Source organism: Saimiri boliviensis, chromosome 12 (genome assembly GCF_048565385.1).
Source record: "Saimiri boliviensis isolate mSaiBol1 chromosome 12, mSaiBol1.pri, whole genome shotgun sequence".
NCBI lineage: Eukaryota > Metazoa > Chordata > Mammalia > Primates > Cebidae > Saimiri > Saimiri boliviensis.
The window spans coordinates 48,211,203-48,236,751 of NC_133460.1; the positions used below are offsets into that span (position 1 = coordinate 48,211,203).

Genomic DNA, 25,549 nt, shown 5'->3' on the forward strand with positions numbered 1-25,549 from the left:
GCAACCTCTGCCTTCCAGGTTCAGGGAATTCTGCTGCCTCAGCCTCCTGAGTAGCTGGGATTACAGGCACGTGTCACCACACCCAGCTAATTTTTGTAGTTTTAGTAGAGACAGGGTTTCACCATATTGGCCAGGCTAGTCTTCAACTCCTGACCTCGTGATCCACCTGCCTTGGCCTCTTGAAGTGCTGGGATTACAGGCGTGAGCCACTGTGCCCGGTCTGTTGTCATTTTCAAATGAATGTATTTTTTCCTAATGCTAGTCTTAAAGAAATATTTTAATGGAATCTCATTTTACAGGTCGAGGGGTGACATACCTCTTTCCTATTCAAGTTAAGACTTTTGGTCCTGTATATGAAGGAAAAGATTTAATAGCTCAAGCACGGACAGGAACAGGAAAGACATTCTCTTTTGCCATTCCCTTGATTGAAAGACTACAAAGAAATCAAGAAACAATTAAAAAAAGCCGCTCACCAAAGGTAATCATTATAGGGAGTAAGAGCTTTAAATGTTAATGTAACGGAAAGGGAATAAAGAGTTATACTTTTCTTTAGTCTTTATTCTTTGTTTAGTCTTTAAGACTTTCTATAGTCTTACGTTACTAGTACCCCCAAGATAGAAAAGTGGAGCTGTGGCATAAAGCAAAAATATGTTATTTTTCACAAAAAGAAATCTCAAGAGAAGTTGAAGTGAAGTACTTATTGCATACGAATGTGATGTGCGTGGATCCATATATGTCTTTGATAATTTTATGTATTATAAAGTCAGTAAATCTTATTTACAGTTTATATATTTAGTTGACCCTTTTTTTTTTTTTGAGACGAGAGCTTCATTGCTGTTGTCCAGGCTGGAGTGCAGTGGTGCAATCTTGGCTCACTGCAACCTCCGCCTCCTGGGTTCAAGAGATCCTCCCGGCTTAGCTTCCGAAAGAGCTGGGATTACAGCTGTTACACCCACTATCATGCTCAGCTAATTTTTGTATTTTCAGTAGAGACAGGGTTTCACTATGTTGGCCAATCTGGTCTTGAACCCCTGACCTCGGATGATCTGCCTGCCTCAGCCTCCTAAAGTGCTGGGATTACAGGCGTGAGCTACCCCACCCAGCCTAGTTGACCCTTCTCTTTTTTTTTCATCCTGACCTTTGCTTTTAAACAAATGAATTTTCTAAAGAGGCGTTCATTTATTTGTCATTTGGTAAATGTTCAATATCATTTATTTCAGTGTTGACTTTTTTCCTTTTAGTATAGAAAGCTTCATGAATTTTCATGTCATCCTTGTGCAGGGGTCATGCTAATCTCTGTGACATTCCAATTTTAGTGTATGTGCTGCTGAAGTGAGCACACACAGATGGACTTTTTTTTTTTTTTTTTTGAGATGGAGTTTCGCTCTTGTTACCCAGGCTGGAGTGCAATGGTGCGATCTCGGCTCACCGCAACCTCCGCCTCCTGGGTTCAGGCAATTCTACTGCCTCAGCCTCCTGAGTAGCTGGGATTACAGGCACGTGCCACCATGCCCAGCTAATTTTTTGTATTTTTAGTAGAGATGGGGTTTCACCATGTTGACCAGGATGGTCTTGATCTATTGACCTCGTGATCCACCCGCCTCAGCCTCCCAAAGTGCTGGGATTACAGGCTTGAGCCACCGCGCCCGGCCAGATGGACTTTTTAAGAAGTGTATTACAGAAATTATATTGCTAGTTCATATATTATTGGAGTACTAGCCATCTGTCTTATTTTATAAATGTAAAATCAACCAACAGAGGAGACTAGTAAAATATAAGCCTAAAATTTGACCTAAAAAGCAAAGCTGTGTACACTTAAGGTTTGTAAAAATGAAGAAAAATATTATCATCATCATATGAACAGCTCTATGACTAAAAGTAATTTGTTCTTTCTAAGGCTTCTGAGAGGTATTATAAGAGCAAATTAACATACATAAATATAATTAAATCATAATAGTCTTGGATCAGCTATGCTGACTTACAGGATAAATGGATAAATCTTTTTGGAGAGTTACGTTTTTGGGGTGAAATTAGGAAAAGACTGAAATAGGACATAATCTCAACACTGCTTTTTTTTTTTTTTTTTTTTCCTTAAGAGACAGGGTCTTACCCTGTTGCCCAGGATGGAGTACAGCAGGGCGATCATGGCTCACTGTAACCACGAACTCCTGGGCTCAAGCAATTCTCTCCTCCTCTCAGTCTCTCCAGTAGGTAGGACTATAGGCAGGTGCCACCATACTTGGTTAATTTTTAAATTTTTTGTAGAGTTGGGGTCACACTATGTTGCCCAGGCTGGTTTTAAACTACTGGCCTCAAGCAGTCCTTCCACCTGGCCTTCCAAGGTGTTGGGATTATATGTGTTAACCATAATGCCTGGCCCCAGAGCTGCCTTAAAAAGCTTTTCTATGAGACAGATGTTAACTGGAGATTCCAGCTCCACCATTTCTAGCTGTTTGATTTGGGGCAAGACTTTACTTCTCTGAGACACAAGTCTCTCATCTATAAAAATGGTGTAATAATGCCACCCATGGGTTTTTATGAAAATCAAATTAGATAATTCCTGTAAAGCATTAGTTCCCAGCACATGGTGGACATTCATTCATTTAACAAATGTTTCTGAGTTTCTTGTACTGTACCAGGCACTGTTTGAAGTGTTTAGAATATAGTAACCCAAACTGACATAAATCCTTGCCTTCATGGAGCTTACATTTTATTGGGTGAGATAGACAATCAGCAAATAAAATATCACTATCTTAGGTGGTATCAGGGCTGAGAAGAAATGATAAGGGCAGGGAGATATGAAAGGAGGCTTGAGAACCTCACTGAAGAGACCTGAAGGAAGGGAGGAGGATATAATAAATATATGCCAGTGTTCTTATTTGCTATTTGCGCTGTGTCTTTAAGTACTTACGACATTAATGTTGACATCCCTGGTTTTAAATGCACCTAAAAAAAGTCTTCTTAATTTTAACTTAACGTAAGTCTTTAGAAAAATATCTTTTTGTTTTTTAAACCTCTTGCTTAGGTACTCGTTTTGGCTCCAACAAGGGAACTGGCAAATCAAGTAGCCAAAGACTTCAAAGATATAACTAGGAAACTCAGTGTGGCATGTTTTTATGGTGGAACATCATATCAAAGCCAAAGTGAGTAAATATGTATGAAAGAAGTGCAAAGATATGTTTCATACTTAAATTTAAAGAAATAATGTGAAAGTGTGATTTTCACATATTGGTGGCATTTCTCTCTTCTCACAGTTAATCATATTCGAAATGGTATTGACATCTTGGTTGGAACCCCTGGTCGTATCAAAGACCATCTGCAGAGTGGCCGATTGGATCTTTCTAAACTGCGCCATGTTGTACTCGATGAAGTGGATCAAATGTTAGATTTAGGTTTTGCTGAACAAGTTGAAGATATTATTCACGAATCCTACAAAACTGGTATATCCTAATTCAAAATAAGCACATTAGCAATTACTCTTCCATCTTAAACAAGTTTTTATTTAATAATTTTTATTTCAGTGTCCCCAGTGTTCTAACAAAGTTCTGTCTTCTATAGTGTCCTCCTGCGATTCATATTGACTAGAAAAGAATAGTCCTGAGATAATTTGTTCTAACAAAACTAAAATCATTTGGTATCTGTTCTGTCTGAAAAAAGTATGATAGCATCCTTTTAACTATTTTCTTAGCTTCCTATGCTTTTTTCTATTTTTTTTTATAGTCAGTACTTTTACTAACTCATTGATTTCTTTGTTCATTGTTCCTTCTTAAATTCTCCCCTTCCTTCTGGGTTCAGTTATCTTCATAATTGCCCCCCATTTTTGCAAGTTGAAAATTTTAGTAATTGCAATGAATTCTGTGTGTTAAAAATTCACCCCAAGTTTTGAAATTTTCATTATTTTTTTGAAGCTTGGGGAGGATTTTTAAGAGCTGGCTACATCGTGGGAAATTAAGAAAACATTTGAATTCTTTTTGTTTATTTAAGATTCTGAAGACAATCCTCAGACTTTACTTTTTTCTGCAACTTGCCCACAGTGGGTATACAAAGTTGCAAAAAAATACATGAAATCCAGATATGAACAGGTTGACCTTGTTGGAAAAATGACTCAAAAGGCTGCAACCACTGTGGAAGTAAGTAGCTTTCTAGCATGATAGATTTTAGCTTTTAGCTGGTATTTTACTTTTGAAATTTGTTGAAGCTAAACCTAAGTTTTGGATTCTTATTCAGACCTAATCTCTGTTTTCTGCTCTTAGTCAATGAAATACCTATATATTTTTGTAGTCTGAGACTGAGTAGCAGAATAGAATAAATAGGGCGGGGGTTGGGGGAGCACATGAATAGGAAAGTCCTAATAGGAAACATACAAGCAGCCATAGAGACAGATTTGAAGTATTTCTTTATTTCTCTCTTTAAAGCAGCTCAAAGAAACCCCACAAAACCCAAAACAGCAAAATATTTACAGCGTGACAAGGCGATTCATATTGACTAGAAAAGAATAGTGCTGAGATAATTTGTGAAAGCTGAGGTGAAAAATGTATGATCCTCATTCCATTCCTCTATACCAAAAAAAATTCTGAAAGATTTAAAAAATTAAGCCGTAAAATAACTTAAAGCAGATGTAGGTGAATGAAGAGTTTTTTGATTTTAGGAAAGGGAATGCTTTTCTATTTTTTTTTTTTTTTTTAATTTATTTTTTTAGAGATAGGGTTTCACCATGTTGGTCAGGCTGGTCTCAAACTCCTGACCTTGTGATCCGTTTGTCTCAGCCTCCCAAAGTACTGGGATTGCAGGCGTGAGCCACCGTGCTCTGCCTGGGAATGCTTTTCTGACACACAAGTTGGGCTGGACATGGTGACTCACGCCTGTAATCCCAACACTTTGAGAGGCAAAGGCGGGCAGATCATTTGCGGTCAGGAGTTTGAGACCAGCCTGGCCAACATAGTGAAACCCTGTCTCTACTAAAAACAGAAAAATTAGCCAGCCATCAGGCCGGTTCCCTGTAGTCCCAGCTATTTGGGAGGCTGAGGCATGAGAATTGCTTGAATCTGGGAGGTGGAGGTTGCAGTAAGCTGAAATTACGCCACTTGCACTCCAGCCTGGGTGACAGAGGGAGACCCTGTCTCAAAAAAACACACACACGCACACAAAAACCCAACCATGTAAGTTAGAAGAAGAATCCATAAGGGAAAAGGTTTATAATTTTGACTCCACGAAAATTAAAAGTTAAACCAATAGTATGTTTAAAAAAAAGAATTAGGCTGGGCATGGTGGCTCACGTCTGTAATCCAAGCACTTTTGGAGGCCAAGGTGGGCAGATTACAAGCTCTGGAGATTTAGACCATCCTGACCAACATGGCGAAACCCCATCTCTACTAAAAATACAAAAATTAGCTGGGTATGGTGGCGTGCACCTATAATCCCAGCTACTCAGGAGGCTGAGGAAGGAGAAGCTTGAACCAGGGAGGCGGAGGTTGCAGTGAGCCAAGATCGTGCCACTGTGCTCCAGCCTGGTGACAGAGCAAGACTCATCTCAAAAAAAAAAAAGTAATATTTACATTATTTATGTCAGTCAACTGGCATAAATATGTACCAGTTGACTGGTACATATGTAGGTACATAAATAGGTACCATATATCATTTTTCTATTTAATAGATGTATATTTATGTGTATGTAGGAAAGACTAGGCGACGAGGTGAACAACATTATTATCTGCAGAATGTAATGCAGTAGTTAAAAAGAATTGGTGATAAAAACCAAATTATGGCTGGGCACGGTGGCTCAAACCTGTAATCCCAGCACTTTGGGGGGCTCAGGCGGGTGGATCACGAGGTCAAGAGATCAAGACCATCCTGGTCAACATGGTGAAACCCCGTCTCTACTAAAAATACAAAAAATTAGCTGGACGTGGTGGCGCGTGCCTGTAATCCCAGCTACTCAGGAGGCTGAGGCAGGAGAATTGCTTGAATCCAGGAGGCGGAGGTTGCGGTGAGCCGAGATTGTGCCATTGCACTCCAGCCTGGGTAACAAGAGTGAAACTCCGTCTCAAAAACAAAAAAACAAAAAAACAAAAAAACAAATTATACAATGATATGTGCAGAAATTACACTACTTTAAAAAATAGACAAATAGTGCTAAATGGATTCCTTAGGCATTTATGTAAATACACAAAAACAGTTTGAAAGAGTAAACTTCAAATAATAATTACTTCTGGTAAGGGGAGTGCTGGATGGTAAAAGGAAGCTTTGTATATTTTGTAATGTTTGAAAGGTTTGCAGTAAGAATGTAAAATGTATCAGTAAAAAAGTTAATACGGACATTTTCAAATATAAAATTGAATAGTAAGTTGAATAGAAAGATTGAATAGTGTAAAGAACATGATGTACCCATTACCTATTACCAGTCTTTAACAGTGATGTTTTTTTCACCCCTGCATTTGAAGCAATCCCAGTCATCATTTCATCTTCAAGTAATGGTGTGTGTGTGTGTGTATATATATATATATAATTTATTTATTTATTTATTTATTTATTTTTGAGATGGAGTTTTGCTCTTGTTGCCCAGGCTGGAGTGCAATGGTGCCATCTCAGTTCACTGCACACTCCGCCTCCCGGGTTCAAACAATTCTGCCTCAGCCTCCTGAGTAGCTGGGATTACAGGGGCCCGCCACCAGGCCTGGCTAAATATTTTATCATCTATAGTTCCTTTTTTTCTTCACACTTTTCTGTTAAAAAAACTCATTTGTCGGCAGGTGTGGTGATTCACGCCTGTAATCCCAGGCTTTGGGAGGTCAAGGCAGGTGGATCACCTGAGATCAGGAGTTCAAGACCAGTTTGACCAATATGATAAAACCCCATCTCTACTAAAAATACAAAAATTAGCCAGGCGTGGTGGCAGACCCCTGTAATCCCAGCTACTCGGGAAGCTGAGACAGGAGAATCACTTGAACCTGGGAGGGGTGGAGGTTGCAGTGAGCTGAGACCACACCACTGCACTCCAGCCTGGGCGACAGCATTCCTGAGACCCCATCTCAGGGAAAAAAAAAAAAAAAAAAAACTCGTTTGTCTTATGAGTTTCCTGTAGTCTGTTTTGCATCCCTGTGGTTTTTATTTTTATTTATTTTGCTGTTAACACCACTCAAGGATGTGTGGGTTTTCTTTGTTGTGTTGTGTTTGTTTTGTTTTGTTTTGAGAGAGTCTTGCTCTGTCAACCAGGCTGCAGGGCAGTGGCATAATCTCGGCTCACTGCAACCTCCACCTCCCAGGTTCAAGCAGTTCTCCTCCCTCAGCCATATGAGTAGCTGGGACTGCAGGCATGCACCACCATGCCTGGCTAATTTTTTTATTTTTAGTAGAGACATGGTTTTGTCATGTTGGCTAGGCTGGTCCCAAAGTCCTCACCTCAGGTTATCTGCCTGCCTTGAACTCCCAAAGTGCTGGGATTACAGGTGTGAGCCACTGTACCTGATCTCCCCATAAGTATTTTAACATACATATCTTTTTTTTTTATAATGGAGTTCCGCTCTTGTCATCCAGGCTGGAGTGCAATGGTGCGAATCTTGGCTCACTGCAACTGTCTCCTGGATTCAAGCAATTCTTCTGCCTCAGCCTCCTGAGTAGCTGGGATTACAGGTGCCCGCCACCACGCCCAGCTAATTTTTATAATTCTAGTAAAGATGGGGTTTCACCATGTTGGCCAGGCTGCTCTTGAACTCATGACCTCAGGTGATCCACTCACTTCAGCCTCCCAAAGTGCTGGGATTATAGATGTGAGCCACCGTGCCCTTCCTAGCATATATATTTTTAAGAAAAGTGCCATATTTACAGTTTTTTTTTGTTGTTGTTGTTGTTTTTGAGATGGAGTTTCGCTCTTGTTACCCAGGCTGGAGTGCAATGGCGTGATCTCGGCTCACCACAACCTCCGCCTCCTGGGTTCAGGCAATTCTCCTGCCTCAGCCTCCTGAGTAGCTGGGATTATAGGCACGTGCCACCATGCCCAGCTAATTTTTTGTATTTTTAGTAGAGATGGGGTTTCACCATGTTGACCAGGTTGGTCTCGATCTCTTGACCTCATGATCCATCCACCTTGGCCTCCCAAAGTGCTGAGATTACAGGCTTGAGCCACTGCACCCGGCCTCATATTTACAGTTTTTAAAACAGGTAAAATTCACATAACTAAAACTAACCATTTTAAAGTGTACAATTCACTGTCATGTACATTTACAGTGTACAGCCATCACTTCTATTTCCAAACATTTTCATTACCCCAAAAGGAAACCGCAGAACCATTAAGCAGTTACTCCCCAGTCCCTTCTTGCTTTTTTTTTTTTTTTTTGAGACGGAGTTTCGCTCTTGTTACCCAGGCTGGAGTGCAATGGCGCGATCTCGGCTCACTGCAACCTCCGCCTCCTGGGTTCAGGCAATTCTCCTGCCTCAGCCTCCCGAGTAACTGGGACTACAGGCACGCACCACCATGCCCAGCTAATTTTTGTATTTTTAGTAGAGATGGGGTTTCACCATGTTGACCAGGATGGTCTTGATCTCTTGACCTCGTGATCCACCCGCCTTGGCCTCCCAAAGTGCTGGGATTACAGGCGTGAGCCACCGCACCCAGCTGCTTTTTTTTTTTTTTGAGACGGAGTCTTGGTCTGTTGCCCAGGCTGGAAAACAGTGGTGCCATCGCAGCTCACTGTAACCTCCGCCTCCCAGGTTCAAGCAATTCTCCTGCCACAGCCTCCCTGTAGCTGGAGTTACAGGTGCCTGCCACCACGCCTGGCTAATTTTTTGTATTTTTAGTAGAGGTGGGATTTTACCATGTTGGCTAGGTTGGTCTCGAACTCCTGACCTCAGGTGATCTGCCTGCGTTGCCCTCCCAAAATGCAGGGATTACAGGCATGAGCTACTGTGCCGAGCCTCCATTCCCTCCTTTGGCCATTGTCAACTACCAGCCTGCTTTTTATCCTATGGATATACCTGTTCGGGATATTTCATCTACATTCATGTGCCGCATAGTGATGTTTTGGTCATCAGTGGACCATATATACGATGGCACATATATGATGGTGGTCCCATAAGATTATAATGGAGCTGTCCTATACATGTGTATCAGTTTTTATCTTTTATGTCATATTCTTACTGTACCTTTCCTATGTTTAGATATGTTTAGAGACACACATACTTACCATTGTCTACAGTGTTCAGTACAGTAATATGCTGTATAGGTTTGTAGCCTAGAAGCAATAGGACATACCATATACCCTAGGTATGTGTAGTAGACTATACCCTAGGTTTATGTAGGTAAACTCTATGATGTTTGCATAATGATGAAGCTGCCTAACAGTAGATTTCTCAGAACGTATCCCTGTCATTAGGCAATGCGTCACTGTAAATGTAATCATACAATATGTGACTTTTTATGTCTTGTTTCATTCACTTAGCATAATGTTTTGAGGCTCATTCATATTATATTTATAATTTTTAGAGATAAGATTTATGAACAATGAAATGCAAAATCTTGTGTACATTTGCCTATTTTTGAAAAAGTCGTATGTGTGTAACCCAAACCCTTATCATCGTATCGAATATTGCCATCATCCCAGAAAGTTCCCTCATGCCCCTTCCCAATTAGTATCCTCAGTTCAGAGACAATCACTGTTCTGATTTTCTTCCACAATAGATTGGTATTGCCTATTCTAGAACTTCATATAAATGGAATGGTACTGTATGTGGTCATTTTCTGTAAGACTTTATTCACTCAGTATATTTTTTATTATTATTATTATTTTTTTGAGGTGGAGTTTTGCTCTTGTTACCCAGGCTGGAGTGCAATGGCGCGATCTCGGCTCACCACAACCTCCGCCTCCTGGGTTCAGGCAATTCTCCTGCCTCAGCCTCCTGAGTAGCTGGGATTACAGGCACGCGCCACCATGCCCAGCTAATTTTTTGTATTTTTTGTGGAGACGGGGTTTCACCATGTTGACCAGAATGATCTCGATCTCTTGACCTCGTGATCCACCCGCCTTGGCCTCCCAAAGTGCTGGGATTACAGGTGTGAGCCACCACGCGTGGCCCTCACTCAGTATATTTTTTAAGCTTCATGTTTTTCCATGTATATCAGTAGTTGGTTTCTTTTAATTACTGAATGGTGTTCTGTTTCAATATACTGCAGTTTGTTTATTCTTTCATCAAGTTGTTTATTGATGGCCCTTTGTCTATCTTGTTTGTAAGTGTGGCTGAGGAGAGTCTTTGTCTTACAGACTTCCAGGAAGGCTAATTCTTGAACAGATAGAAAAAATATTACTAGAGAAATATTTTTAAATAATCTTAATGAAACAAATAATATGATATTTTCTTTCTTCAAAGCATTTGGCTATCCAGTGTCATTGGTCTCAGAGGCCAGCAGTTATTGGAGATGTCCTTCAAGTCTACAGTGGGTCTGAAGGGAGGGCTATTATTTTCTGTGAGACCAAGAAGAATGTAACTGAAATGGCCATGAATCCACACATAAAACAGGTACGTCTTTTTTTAATGCTTTCTCTAATGGAAATTACGAGGATGAATCACTGAACAAAAATCATATTGTCCTTTGTGGACCAGATTTGATAAGTTATTCTCAAAATTGAGTTGTAAGGCTGGGTGCAATGGCTCACACCTATAATCCTGTGACCTGATACCAGGATAGAATTTTATCAGTGTTTGTTTGTTTGTCTTGAGACAGGGTCTCCTTCTTATGCCCAGGCTGGAATGCAGTGGCACAATCATGGTTCATTGCATTCTAGACTTCCTGGGCTCAGGTGATTCTCCCACCTCAGCCTCCTAAGTAGCTGGAACTACAGGTGCATGCCACAATGCCCAGCTAATTTTGTGCATATTTTATAGAGGTGAGATTTCACCATGTAGCCAAGGCTGGGCTTGAATTCCTGGGCTCAAGTAATCCGCTCCCCCTCAACCCTTCCTTGGCCTGCTGAAGTACTGGGATTATGGATTTGAGCCACCACACCTGACCTCTATCAAGTTTTATCAGTTTTTTAAGACTTTGAAAATGTGATGTGGAGATCATAAAGGTTGAAACAAAATTAATTTCTACAAGTAAAAGAGAGTAATATTTTAGAGTTGTGTTATAAAACTAGAAATTTTTATTAAATTCATGAATCAGAATGCTAAATCTATGTGTCTTTTTCTTTCTTAAAAAATACCTTTTGGTTGGGTGCGGTGGCTCACGCCTGTAGTCCCAGCACTTTGGGAGGCCAAGGCGGGTGGACCACCTGAGATTAGTAGTTCAAGACCAGCCTGGCCAAGATGGTGAAACCCCATCTCTACTAAAATTACAAACATTAGCCAGAGGTGGTGATGGGTGCCTGTAATCCCAGCTACTCAGGGGGCTGAGGCAGGAGAATTGCTTGAATCCAAGACGTGGAGGTTTCAGTAAGCTGAGATGGTGCCTCTACTGTCCAGCCTGGGCGACACACTGAGACTCCATCTCAAAAAACAAACAAACAAAAAACCTTTCATAGAAAATTTCAAACATGTACAAAAGTTGATAGAATCGTATAATGAACCCCTATGTATTAATCCTCCAGTTTCAATAATTATTTTATCTATATGCCAACCTACCTCCTCTTTCAGAATCATTTTGATACAAAACCTAGATATCATATTATTATATCCATAAATGTTTGGGTATGTGTCTCTAAAAAGAATTTTCAAAAAAAAAAACCCAACAATACTGTTATCACATCTAAAAAATTAATAATTAAAAATGTTAATTCATTTCACATTATCAGTTGTCTTACAAATGCTTATTTTCTTTTATTGTTGGTTTTCCTGAATCTGGGTCCAAATAAGATTCTTACATTGTGTGATTTTATTAAGTAGCTTTTAATATATGGATTACTCCTTTGTTTTTTATTTTTTTGCAGCTTTTTTTGTTTAAGAAACTCAGTTGTCATAAATCTAGAGTATTGCTTCCCCATGATGTCATTTAACATGTTCCTCTCTTCTATATTTTCTGAATATTCAGGTTTGTTTGTTTAGGGCAGAACTACTTCATAGGTGGTGTACTTCCAGCAGGAGGTATATATGTCTAGTTCTTTCTGTGATGTTAACGTCCACCGATAATCAGTCCTTATGTCAATGTCTCTTCAGTCATTTTTGTGGTTTGTGACTTGTTACTGAGTAGATTCCTGAGAAAAGGGCTTATGGAAACAATATTGCCTATTGATAATACCTTGTTTGTGACTTTACACCTGAAAATTATTTTGGCTGTATATGAAATTCTTGGTTCACATTTTCTTTCCTTCATTGTCTTAAATGTGTTACTTTATTGTTTTTGGAATAAAGCATCGCTATAAAAAGATGCCAGTCTGATCTTTTTTCCTTTTATGTGATTATCTTAAAATCTTTTTTGTAAGTGATTTTCTTTAAAAATCAGTAGTTTTACTAGAATATATTTTGGTGGTGTTCTTTGTCAGTTTTTCTGGGTACACAGAGTGCACTTTCAGTTTGTAGTTTCATGTGCATTTTTTAAAAGTTTCAGCAAAATTTTCTTGAATGACGATTTTTAGTATTTGGTTTTCCAATCACTTTGGTTTTCTTCTTTAAGGACTCTTGTACATATGTTGGCTCTCCTTTTTGACTCTCCCTGGTCACTTTATATCAAATCTTTTTTTTTTTTTTTTTTTTTGAGCTTTCTTTCACTTATTATACATTAAGCCTTTTTTATATTTTTCTTTATTCAGTTTCAAAACTTCTCTCTTTAAGAGACAGGGTCTTGCTGTGTTGCCCACATGGGAGTGCAGTGGCTATTCACACATGTAATCATGGCACTTTATAGCTTTGAACTCATGTAGCTGGGACTGTAGACATGCACTACTGCACATGCCTCAAAATTTCCCATTTTTAAGAAATATGTTGTGTTTATTCAGTCTTTTGCTCTTTCTAGTATAGTCTTCATTTGTGAAAAGTTATCTTTTATTTCTGCTTATTTCATGAGTCATTTTATCTCATTGAAAGACTGAAAAGTTTTTTTAATTTGATTTTTGTTCTTTTTTTTTTTTTTTTTTTTGAGACGGAGTTTCGCTCTTGTTACCCAGGCTGGAGTGCAATGGTGCGATCTCGGCTCACCGCAACCTCCGCCTCCGGGGTTCAGGCAATTCTTCTGCCTCAGCCTCCTGAGTAACTGGGATTACAGGCACGCGCCACCATGCCCAGCTAATTTTTTGTATTTTTAGTAGAGACGGGGTTTCACCTTGTTGACCAGGATGGTCTCAATCTCTCGACCTCGTGATCCACCCGTCTCGGCCTCCCAAAGTGCTGGGATTACAGGCTTGAGCCACCGCGGCCGGCCTTTGATTTTTGTTCTTTAACAGCATTAAATTTCTTTCTTCCAGCAGGCATGGTGGCTCACACCTGTAATCTCAGTACTCTGGGAGGCCAAGTCTGGAAGATTGCTTGAGCCCAGGAGTTCAAGACAAGCCTGGGCAACAGAGCAAGACTCCATCTCTATAAAAAAAAAAAAATTAGGCCGGGCGCGGTGGCTCAAGCCTGTAATCCCAGCACTTTGGGAGGCCGAGGTGGGTGGATCATGAGGTCGAGAGATCGAGACCATCCCGGTCAACATAGTGAAACCCCGTCTCTACTAAAAATACAAAAAATTAGCTGGGCATAGTGGCACGTGCCTGTAATCCCAGCTACTCGGGAGGCTGAGGCAGGAGAATTGCCTGAACCCAGGAGGCGGAGGTTGCGGTGAGCCGAGATCGCGCCATTGCACTCCAGCCTGGGTAACAAGAGCGAAACTCTGTCTCAAAAAAAAAAAAAAATTTAGCCAGAGGTGGTAGTGTGTGCCTGTAGTCCCAGCTACTCAGGAGGCTGATGTGGGAGAACTTCATAAGTCCTTGAGTTAAGAGGTTACAATGAGCTATGATCATGACACTGTACTCCATCCTGGGTGACAAAGTATGACTCTTTCTCTTCTTTTTTGAGATTGAGTCTGTCTGTATTGCCCAGGCTGGAGTGCAGTGGTGCAATTTCAGCTTGCTGCAACCTCCACTTCCTGGGTTCAAGCGATTCTCTTGCCTCAGCCACCTGAGTGGCTGAGACTACAGGTGTGCACCACAAAAACCACACCTTGCTAGTTTTTGTATTTTTATAGTAGAGATGGTGTTTCACCATATTGGCCAGGCTGGTCTCGAACTCCTGACCTTGTGATCCACCGGCCTCAGCCTCCCAAAGTGCTGGGATTACAGGTGTGAGCCACCATGCCCGGTGGAGTATGACCCTTTCTCTTAAAAAAAAAAAATCTGTGTGTGTGTGTGTGTGTGTGTGTGTGTGTGTGTGTGTGTAATTTAAGAAACTTATATATATTATTTATATATTTAATATGTATAATATACTTTTTAATTTTTTTTTTTCTGAGATGGGGTCTCTGGCGGGAATGCAGTGGCATGATCTTGTCTCACTGCAGCCATCACCTCCCAGGTTCAAGTGATCCTCTCAGCCTTCAAGTACCTGAGACCACAGGTGCGTGCTACCATGCCTGGCTAAGTTTTTATTTTTGTAGAGATGGGATATCTCTAAGTTGCTCAGGCTGCTTTCAATCCTGATCTCAAGTGATCTGCTTGCCTCTGCCTCCCAAAGTGCTGGGATTATAGACGAGAGCTACTGTGTCCAGCCAATATATGATATATATGTATATTTTATTTTATTTCTTATTTATTTATTTATTTTTTTGAACACAGTTTCACTCTGTCACCCAGGCTGGAGTGCAGTGGTATGATATTGGCTCATTACAGCCTCCTTATCTTAGGTTCAAGCGATTATCGTGTCTCAGCCTCCAGAGTAGCTGGGATTACAGGTGTGTACCACTGCACCTGCCTAAGTTTTATATTTTTAGTAGAGATGGGGTTTTGCCATGTTGGCCAGGCTGGTCTCCGACTGCTGACCTCAAGTGATCCACCTGCCTTGGCTTCCCTAATTGGGGGATTACAGGCATGAGCCACTGTACCTGGTCATATATGTATATCTTAATAAGTGTCTTTCAGCTCATTCAAAATGCTGTACTTTTATTTGTTTCGTGGATAAGTTTTTCTAGATCAATTTATTTGTGGAGATAGCCTGCCTTTTTTTTTGTTTTGTTTTGTTTTGTTTTTTGAGACAGAGTTTCGCTCTTGTTACCCAGGCTGGAGTGCAATGGCACGATCTCGGCTCACCGCAACCTCCGCCTCCTGGGTTCAGGTAATTCTCCTGCCTCAGCCTCCTGAGTAGCTGGGATTCCAGGCACGCACCACCATGCCCAGCTAATTTTTTGTATTTTAGTAGAGATGGAGTTTCACCATGTTGACTAGGATGGTCTTGATCTCTTGACCTCGTGATCCACCCGCCTCGGCCTCCCAAAGTGCTGGGATTACAGGCTTGAGCCACCGCGCCCGGCTTTTTTTTTTTTTTTTTTTTTTAAACAGTCTCGCTCTGTGGCCCAGGCTGGAGTGCAGTGGTGCAATGTCAACTCACTTCAACCTCTGCCTCCCAGGTTCAAGCAATTCTCCTGCCTCAGCCTCCAGAGTAGCTGGGATTATAGGCAGGCAACACCATGCCCGGCTAATTTTCTTATTTTTAGTAGAGGTGGGGTTTCACCATGTTGGCCAGGCTGGTCTCGAACTCCTGACCTCAAGTGATCTGCCTCCCTAGGCTTCCCAAAGTGGTGGGATTACAGAGATGAGCCACCACGCCTACCAATTTTTCTTTTCTTTTTTTTAAGAGACAGTTCCTGCCATGTTGCCAGCGTTGGAGTGCCTTGGCTATTCACAGACATGGTAATAGCACACTGCAGCCTCTAACTCCTGGCCTTAAGGGATCCTTTCTCATTAACCTCCTGAGTAACTGGGACTACAGGCGTGTGCCACTGCACCCAGTTTATTTTGCTTATTCTTTTTTTCCTTCCTAATTACTTTCCGTGAGATTTGACTGTGATCTTTTATGTTGCTCATTTTTAGATTAAGTTAAGCTTTTTGAATTTTAGATGGGAAGGTATTAGTGAGAATACTTCTCTGGTATCACAGCTCTAGAGCTGCTGCTTCTGTTATTTTTGTTAGTGTTTAAAAATATAGTCTGTAAATTATATCTGACTAAAGCTGTTTAAAAAAAAAAGAAGGTCTACTTTCTGAGTTCTAGCTGTGTCTTTCCTCACTTTTCACTGGATCTTTTTTTTCTTTGATCTTGTTATTCTTGGCATCCTTAGCTTAGAGCCTCTGCCCCGCAGTTTCTCCTCAGCATGGGGCTTTGTCCTGGAAAGTGACCATTCGCTGTTAGTTTTGAAAGTTTATATTGGGCCCAGCTTGCTCCAGTCCCTGCAGACCTTAACTTGGGCTCCTCACAATCACCCTCAAGTATATAAAAACTCCTGCCAGTTTCAGCTGCTGTTGTCAACAATTTGTTTGAGAATATGCTTTCCAGGGAGCTTTTTATTATGCTTTCAAGATGGCAGACCTGAAAGATGGGGTCCCTGAATCACCTGTTCTTAGGAGTAGCAAATTCCCCCACGTAGATAAAAGATTTATCCTTCTCTGCTTATGTTTTGGAAATCATGAGACCATCTTGTCACTTATTTGTTATATGTGTTGTGTGTGGATTTTTAGTTTTGTTATCCTAGTTGATGTGCATTATGTGGGAACTAGAGATTCAAAGTCACTGTCTTCCTCAGTGTCATTTTAACTAATCGTGCAGCATTAGCCTTGATGTTTAAATGTCCAGTATATGCTAGGCATGCATATAATTTTAGCACTTTGGGAGGCTAATGTTGGTGGATCACTGGAGGCCAGGAGTTCGAGACCAGCCTGGGCAGCCTAATGAGACACCATCTCTACAAAAAAGTTAAAAATTAGCCAGGGCTGGCCGCAGTGGCTTACGCCTGTAATCCTAGCATTTTGGGAGGCCAAGGCAGGTGGATTGCCTGAACTCAGGAGTTCAAGACCATCTTGTGCAACATGGTGAAACCCAGTCTCCATTAAAGTACAAAAAAATTATCCAGGCCTGGTGGTGCACACCTGTAGTCCCAGCTTGGCAGGCTGAGGCGCAAGAATCACCTGAACCTGGGAGGCAGAGGTTACAGTGAGCTGAAATCACTCCACTGCACTCTGGCCTGGGGAACAGAGCGAGACTCAGTCTCAAAAAAAAAAAAATTAGCCAGGTGTGGTGGCATGTTCCTGTATTCCTGTCTATCTGGGAGGCTGAGGCAAAAGGATTGCTTGAGCCCAGGAGTTCGAGGTTATAGTGAGCTATGATCATGACACTGCCTTCCAGCCTGGGCGACAAAGCGAGACCCTATCTCTTAAAAAAATTTAAAAAGTTATATAAACATATAGATGCTAAATAGTGAAAGAGTGGTAGAGGGTAATTGAGTTACCTTTCTTTTCATTGCTTTAAAATACTCAGTAGCAGTTGTCTTGCAGAAGCCATTTTTTGTTCTTGAAGAAATCGCCTTGCTACAGAGGCTGGGGGAGAGTTCCTCTTTCAGTGGACAATAATCTGTTTCTAAAAAAAAGAAAAAGTATGTTTCTGTGGTTTGGAGAATGGAATTTATCTTCTGCTGGGTGACTTTGCTATTTAGGTAGAAAGTACTAGTAGTATCTCAGGAGTTATATGGGATTTTATGGATTAACCAGAGAACCTGAATAGTTTCTTTTTTTTTTTTTATTTTAAAATTCTAATTTACTTTTTTCCCCCTAAAGTCAAGTTTTACTTGGTTTCCTCTGAAAAAAATGCCTTCTAAATTTTAAATAGCTGGGTTTAGTGGTACACCTGTAATCACAGCTACTCAGGATGTTGAAGCGGGAGGATGGATTGAGCCCCAAGCAACACAGCAAGAACCCTCTCTCTAAATGAACGAATGAATGAATGAAATAATTAAACAGTCTCTCTCACACACACACACACACACACACACACACACACACAACACGCACTCACTCTTTTTCTCTTTTGGAGAAAAAATTATTTAAAGTTGGAGACCTGGAAACTATCACTGGTAGCATGAATGTAGTATTTTCTTCTTAGGACAAATTATCAAGTAAAGAAAAAACCCTGTGTTCTCTCTTTTTTTTGAGACAGGTCTTTCTCTGTCACCCAGGCTGAAGTGCAGTGGTGTGATCACAGCTCACTGCAGCCTCAATCGCCCAGGCTCAAGTGGTTCTCTCACTTCAGCCTCCCAAGTAGCTGGGACTACAGGCATGCACCACCACACATGGCTAATTTTTTATTTTTTTGTAGAGATATAATCTCCTTGTTACCCAGGCTAGTCTAGAACTCTTAGCCTTCAGCAGCCCTCCCACCTCGGCCTCCCAAAGTACTAGAATTACCAAAAACCTGTGTTGCAATAGAAAAATCCACTATGAAAAACTATTCAACTTATTTAAAGTATATTTGTTTATAACTTTTTTTCAAAAATTAGATGTTTATTCTGTTGAAATATTTTTTTTAACTTGGGTTATATGATAACCATGCAGGTTTTTTTTTGCTTCTTTGGCTAAACTTTCCCAGTTTCTACGGAGGTCTTTTTATATTCTTGTCTGTACTTTAAATATTGGCATTTCTCACAAATCTGATTCTTACTCTACATATTTTTCATGGAGGAAAAAAGAATAGTGATTAATAGTACAGATTTGGGAGTCAGATTGGGGTTTAAATCTCATATGTGCTACTTAGTAGCATAATTTTGTACCTACCTACATATGTACACATACATGTACATATATTGTCCTGCTTTTAAGAAGTGGTATTTCAAGCATCTGCTTTTGGTGAAGAAAAAGTAAATTAAGGCCGGGCATGGTGGCTCAAGCCTGTAATCCCAGCACTTTGGGAGGCTGAGGCGGGTGGATCACGAGGTCAAGAGATCGAGACCATCCTGGTCAACATAGTGAAACCCCGTCTCTACTAAAAATACAAAAAATTAGCTGGGCATGGTGGCGCGTGCCTGTAATCCCAGCTACTCAGGAGGCTGAGGCAGGAGAATTGCCTGAACCCAGGAGGCGGAGGTTGTGGTGAGCCGAGACCGTGTCATTGCACTCCAGCCTGGGAAACAAGAGCGAAACTCTGTCTCAAAAAAAAAAAAGAAAAAGTAAATTAAAAAAAAACAAGTATTAGCCAGGTGTGGTGGCTCATGCCTGTTATCCCAGCACTTTGGGAAGCCAGAGCAGGAAGATTGCTTGAGCCTAGGAATTTGAGACCAGCCTGGGCATTTCATTTATATAGTACATAAATTTTTAAAGGGAGAAATATGAATGAATTAAACATTTAAAAATGTATTATGGAAATTGTATTAATTAAGCTTCCTATTTAAAGGGATACTTTTGAGCCAAGCACGTGGTTCAGGCCTACAATTCCAGCTAGTCAGGAGACTAAGGTGGGAGGATCTCTCAGCCCAGGATTTTGAAGTTGTAATGAGCTATGATTTTGCCATTTCACTGTAGCTTGGGCAACAGAGCAAGATTCTCTCTCTTAAAAATAAATGAGGCCGGGCGCGGTGGCTCAAGCCTGTAATCCCAGCACTTTGGGAGGCTGAGGCGGGTGGATCACGAGGTTGAGAGATCGAGACCATCCTGGTCAACATGGTGAAACCCCATCTCTACTAAAAATACAAAAAACTAGCTAGGCGTGGTGGCGCGTGCCTGTAACCCCAGCTACTCAGGAGGCTGAGGCAGGAGAATTGCCTGAGCCCAGGAGGCGGAGGTTGCGGTGAGCCGAGATCGCGCCATTGCACTCCAGCCTGGGTAACAAGAGCGAAAACTCCGTCTCAAAAAAAATAAAAAATAAAAAAAATAAATGAATAGGCCAGGTGTGGTGGCTCATGCCTGTAATCCTAGCAATTTGGGAGGCCAGGGTGGGCGGATCACGGGGTCAGGAGCTTGAGACCAGCTTGGCTAGCATGGAGGAACCCCATCTCTACTGAAAATACAAAAAAAAATTAGCTGGGTGGTGGCATATACCTGCAATCCCAGCTACTAGGCAGGCTGAGGCAGGAGAATGACTTGAACCTGGAAGGCGGAGGTTTTGGTGAGCTGAGATTCTGCCATTGCACATCGGCCTGGGCAATAAGAGGGAAACTCTGTCTCAAGGAAATAAATAAATGAAATAAATAATAGGCTTGGTTGGGTGGCTTACGCCTGTAATCCCAGCACTTAGGGAGGCCAAGGTGGGCAGATCACGAGGTCAGGAGATGGAGACCATCCTGGCTAACACAGTGAAACCCCGTCTCTACTAAAAATACAAAAAATTAGCCAGGCATGGTGGCACGCACTTGTAGTCCCAGCTAGTGAGGCAGGAGAATTGCTTGATCCCAGGAGGCAGAGGTTGCAGTGAGCCGAGAGTGTACCACTGCACTCCAGCCTGGGCAACAGTTAGACTCTGTCTCAAAAAAATATATATTAATAATAATAAAAGGATATTTTTGAAATTAAAAGAATTTCTCTGGGAAGTCAAGACAGGAAAATTGCTTGAGGCCAGCCATTCAAAAGCAGCCTGGGCAACATAGTGAGAGTCTGTCTCTACAAAAAATATAAAAAAAGCCTGGGTGTGGCGGGACACACCTGTGGTCCAAGCTTCTGAGGAGGCTGAGGAGGGAAGCATTTCTTGAGCCCAGCAGGTTCAGGATGTAGTAAGCAATGATCATGCCATTGCACTCAACCCTGGGCAATAGAGTGAGCTCCCATCTCCACAGTAAATGAAAAATAAAATTTAAAAAGTATTAAAAATTACTTTCTTTTTTACCATTTTAAGATTTAGATGGGCCAGGCATGGTGGTTCACATCTGTAATCCCAACATTTTGGGAGGCCAAGGCAGGAGGATCACTTCAGCTCAGGAGTTTAAACCACCCTGGACAACATAGTGAGACCTCATCTCTATTTTATTTTTTAAAAAATTGTTTATTTAGGCCAAGTGCAGTGGCTCACGCCTGTAATCCCACCACTTTTGCGGGCTGAGGCGGGCGGATCACAAGATCAGGAATTCAAGGGCAGCCTGGCCAACATAGTGAAACCCCATCTCTACTAAAAATACAAAAATTAGCTGGGCATGGTGGCTTGCGCCTGTAATCCCAGCTACTTGGGAGGCTGAGGCAGGAGAATTGCTTGAACGGGGACCTGGGAGGCAGAGGTTGCAGTGAGCTGAGATCACACCACTGCACTCCAGCCTGAGCTATGGAGCAAGACTCTGTCTCAAAAAAAGAAAAATTTTTTTTATTTAAAGCATTTTGCATAGCACTTTTCTTTTCTTGAAGCAAGTGGTCAATTAGTATAGGAATATAGAAGTATAGATATGTATAAATAGATCTAATAAACTCCTATGGCTCTAGTCATCTAGTATATGCTAATGATACCCAAATCTTTATCTCACTGGGATCTGCCTCAAGAATACTAGACCTATTGGCTGCAGACACACCAACCCATTATGTTCCTAAACCTAAATTACTTTCTATACTCCTTTACTTACTCTGTCTCCAACATTTTCTAGGTCTAAATAATACATCTACCTATTGTTTAAACCAGAAATTTATGCATCACTCTTGAATTTATTCCTCACCCTTGGCCATCCAGTCAACTACATAATTTTGGATTCTATCTCCTGTGGTTTAAAGTGGCTCATTTATTTCTTTTTTCTTTTCTTTTTTTTTGAGAGAGAGTCTCATTATGTCACCTAGGCTGGAGTGCAGTGGTGCGATCTTGGCTCACTGCAACCTCTGCCTCGCTGGGTTCAAGTGATTCTCCTGCCTCAGCCTCCCAAGTAGCTGGAATTACAGGTGCCCATCACCGTGCCTGGCTACTTTTTTTGTATTTTTAGTAGAGTCGGAGTTTCACCATGTTGGACAGGCTGGTCTTGAACTCCTGACCTCAGGTGATCACCTGTGTTGGCCTCCCAAAGCTCTAGGATTACAGGAGTGAGCCACTGTGCCTGGTTGTATAATTTAAATATGTTCATATTTTTCTGTTTATAATCAATTGTTTCATATTATCCTCAGGATAAAGTTCATATTCTATTCCAATTTCATCTGTCACTCCCTATCCTCTCACCTCCCCACTCCCTTTTCACGGTTTCAGCAATGCTAAAATATTTGTAGGTTCCACTCCCCACTCTTTATGTATGAGATTTCTTCTACCACGAACTCCCTAGCCCTCTGCTCCTTTTTTTTTACCTACTAGTTTCTTATGATGTCATGTCTCAGCTTCAGCGTTGCCTTCCTCTTGAACAAGATTGAGTTGGATTTTCCTCTTAAATATTCCTGTCACACTCTGAACCTATACCCGTGATAGCACACATCATACTGGATTGAAGAGGCCTGTCAGCTGGTTGCCCCAGAGCCATTTCTTTATTAGTGTTCTAGAACCAGGTATAATCCAGGCAGATAGCAAGTACCCACTGAATTCATTCATTTATGCATTAAGCTATTTAGATACCAAGGCTGAGATACTGTTGGTGTTAAATTATTGTAAAAAACTTTTTTTTTTTTGAAATAAAGTCCTGCTCTGCTGTCCAGGCTGGAGTGCAGTGGAGTGATTTCAGCTCACTGCACCCTTCTTCTCCCAGGTTCAAGTGATGCTCCTGCCTCAGCCTTTCGAGTAGCTGGGATTACAGGCTTGCACCACCACACCTGTCTAATCTTTGCATTTTTGGTAGAGATAAGGTTTCACCATGTTGGCCATCCTGGTCTTTAACTCCTGACTTCCAAGTCACCCACCTCAACCTCCCAAAATTCTGGGATTACAGGCATGAGCCACTATGCCTGGCCTTATCATTGTTAATGAACTTTTTGACATTAATATAGTGATCAAGAATACTAGGAAGTGTATTTATAGTACCAGGAAATTTGCAACCTAGATGAAGATGAACCCAATATAAATAGGTTCACCATCACTAAAAATTACAGACATGTAAAGTAAAACATGATTGGGAAATTATTTTTGCCTATTAAATTCACAAAGATTACAATGATTTATCATGTACAAGGTGGGTGGGGCATGATAAAATAAATACTCATAGAGTATTGAAGAATAAAAGGTTCACAACTTTTTTTATAATACAGTTTCTGTTAAAGTGCTGTGTGTTCATAATTTTGACCCAGAATTCAACTTCTAGATATGTATCCTACTGAAATACACAGATACAGAGGCATCCAGGGATATAAGTACAAAGTTGTTCATTGCAGCATTGTTTCTAAAGGTGAAAATTTGAATACAGCCTAAATGTTCATCAGTAGGATTTCGCTAAAATAGATACTGCTGCATCCATATGAATAAATTATATACAGTTAAAAAAAATAAGTAGCATTTTACCTATAAATATGGATAGCTAAGATACAGGAAATTTATAAAGTAGATTACAAAACCCTACCTACATAATTTGATCCCATTTTATAAATAAATATATAAAGTTATAATATATGCAAGTGTAATGTGAGTAGTGTAAGTGTGTTTGTATGTGTGTATTTTTAAAAAAAGTGGCCAGATGTGGTGGCGCACACCTGTAATCCCAGCACTTAGGGAGGCCAAGGCCAGGGCTCACCTGAGGTCCAGAGTTCAAGACAAGCCTGGTCAACATGGCGAAACCCTGTTTCTACTAAAAATACAAAAATTAGCTGGGCATGGTGGTGGACGCATGTAATCCCAGCTACTCGGGAGGCTGAGGCATGATAATTGCTTGAACCTGAGAGGTGGAGGGTGTAGTGAGCTGAGATTGCGCCATTGCAGTCCAGCCTGGGCAATAAGAATGAAACTCTGCCTCAAAAAAACAAAACCAAAAAAAAGTCTGGGCTCGGCGTGGTGGCTCATGACTGTAATCCTAGCATTTTGGGAGGCCAAGGTGGGCAGATCACCTGAGGTCAGGAGTTTGAGACTAGCCTGACCAACATGGAGAAACCCCCATCTCTACTAAAAATACAAAATTAGCTGGGCGTGGTAGGCACATGCCTGTAATTCCAGATACTTGGGAGGCTGAGGCAGGAGAATTGCTTGAACACAGGAGGCAGAGGTTGTAGTGAGCCAAGATCAAGCCATTGCACTCCAGCCTGGGCAACAATAATGAAACTCCATCTCAAAAATAAAAAAAATCTGACAGAATATTACCACACTCTTAGTAGGGAACTATTTCTAAGTGGCTAGTATTAGGGAAGCTTTTACATTTTATGTTAAATATTTTCAGAAAGTAAGATTTAAAAACATGCAAAAGGGCCGGGCGCGGTGGCTCAAGCCTGTAATCCCAGCACTTTGGGAGGCCGAAGTGGGTAGATCACGAGGTCAAGAGATCGAGACCATCCTGGTCAACACGGTGAAACCCCGTCTCTACTAAAAATACAAAAAATTAGCTGGGCATGGTGGCGCGTGCCTGTAATCCCAGCTACTCAGGAGGCTGAGGCAGGAGAATTGCCTGAACCCAGGAGGTGGAGGTTGCGGTGAGCCGAGAGCGCGCCATTGCACTCCAGCCTGGGTAACAAGAGCGAAACTCCGTCTCAAAAAAAAAAAAAAAAAAACATGCAAAAGGAGCACAGACTAGATGGTATTGCAGTGATATCAGTTGCAACTATGAACTGTACACTTAATTTTCTCCCTCTTTCTCAAATAGAATGCCCAGTGTTTACATGGGGACATTGCACAGTCACAAAGAGAAATTACACTAAAAGGCTTCAGAGAAGGTAGTTTTAAAGTTTTGGTGGCAACCAATGTGGCTGCCCGTGGTTTGGACATTCCTGAAGTTGACCTGGTTATTCAGAGTTCTCCTCCTCAGGTAGGAAATGGGATTTGATTTGGGGAAGATAAGAGCAATTTTATAAATTCCCATTTAATTTATAATTTATTGCTTGGGATGTGAAAAATATGTCATCTCTTCTTGCTTTTAGCCATTTTTTGTTACTGTGGTATTAAATTGGTCATATTACCTTTGCAGATGATTAATTTTATTGTTTGGATTTGAAGCATGGAGCAACAAAATCAGGCAGAGAATTATAAAAAGTTGCCATTTAAAGAAACCTGGGATGAATAGATGATGATGATGATGATTATTATTATTATTTTAAATTTCCTTCTCATAGGGAACTGATTTTTATTTTTTAAAAAACATTAAGTAGATTAGGCCGGGCGCGGTGGCTCAAGCCTGTAATCCCAGCACTTTGGGAGGCCGAGGCGGGTGGATCACGAGGTCAAGAGATCGAGACCATCCTGGTCAACATAGTGAAACCCCGTCTCTACTAAAAATACAAAAAATTAGCTGGGCATGGTGGCACGTGCCTGTAATCCCAGCTACTCAGGAGGCTGAGGCAGGAGAATTGCCTGAACCCAGGGGGCGGAGGTTGCGGTGAGCCGAGATCGCGCCATTGCACTCCAGCCTGGGTAACAGGAGCAAAACTCCGTCTCAAAAAAAAAAAAAAAAAAAAAAGATTAAGTAGATTAAAAGGTTTTAAATCTTATTGCCTTTACCTCAAAATCCACACATATAAATTGTTTGGAATGTTGAAAAGAGCAATAGGTATTATTATTATTATTATTAACATTATTATTTGGATTCTGGAATGACTGGAAC

General features: G+C 41.0%; 1 protein-coding gene and 1 non-coding gene across 3 annotated transcripts in view; one reads left to right on the forward strand and one right to left on the reverse strand.

The window, feature by feature from the left end:
• Window positions 1-25,549, forward strand: part of DDX50 (DExD-box helicase 50) — a 53,482-nt gene that overhangs the window by 9,835 nt on the left and 18,098 nt on the right. For both annotated transcript variants that reach the window (XM_039478363.2, XM_039478364.2), the window contains 6 exons: window positions 300-478; window positions 3,026-3,143; window positions 3,255-3,440; window positions 3,985-4,130; window positions 10,360-10,509; window positions 24,596-24,757. In XM_039478363.2, coding sequence (XP_039334297.2) covers window positions 300-478; window positions 3,026-3,143; window positions 3,255-3,440; window positions 3,985-4,130; window positions 10,360-10,509; window positions 24,596-24,757 — 941 coding nt within the window. The remainder of the gene's footprint in view (window positions 1-299; window positions 479-3,025; window positions 3,144-3,254; window positions 3,441-3,984; window positions 4,131-10,359; window positions 10,510-24,595; window positions 24,758-25,549) is intronic.
• On the reverse strand, window positions 1,237-1,340 carry LOC120367430 (U6 spliceosomal RNA). The gene has a single exon (XR_005581820.1). It is a non-coding gene; the product is annotated as a U6 spliceosomal RNA (small nuclear RNA).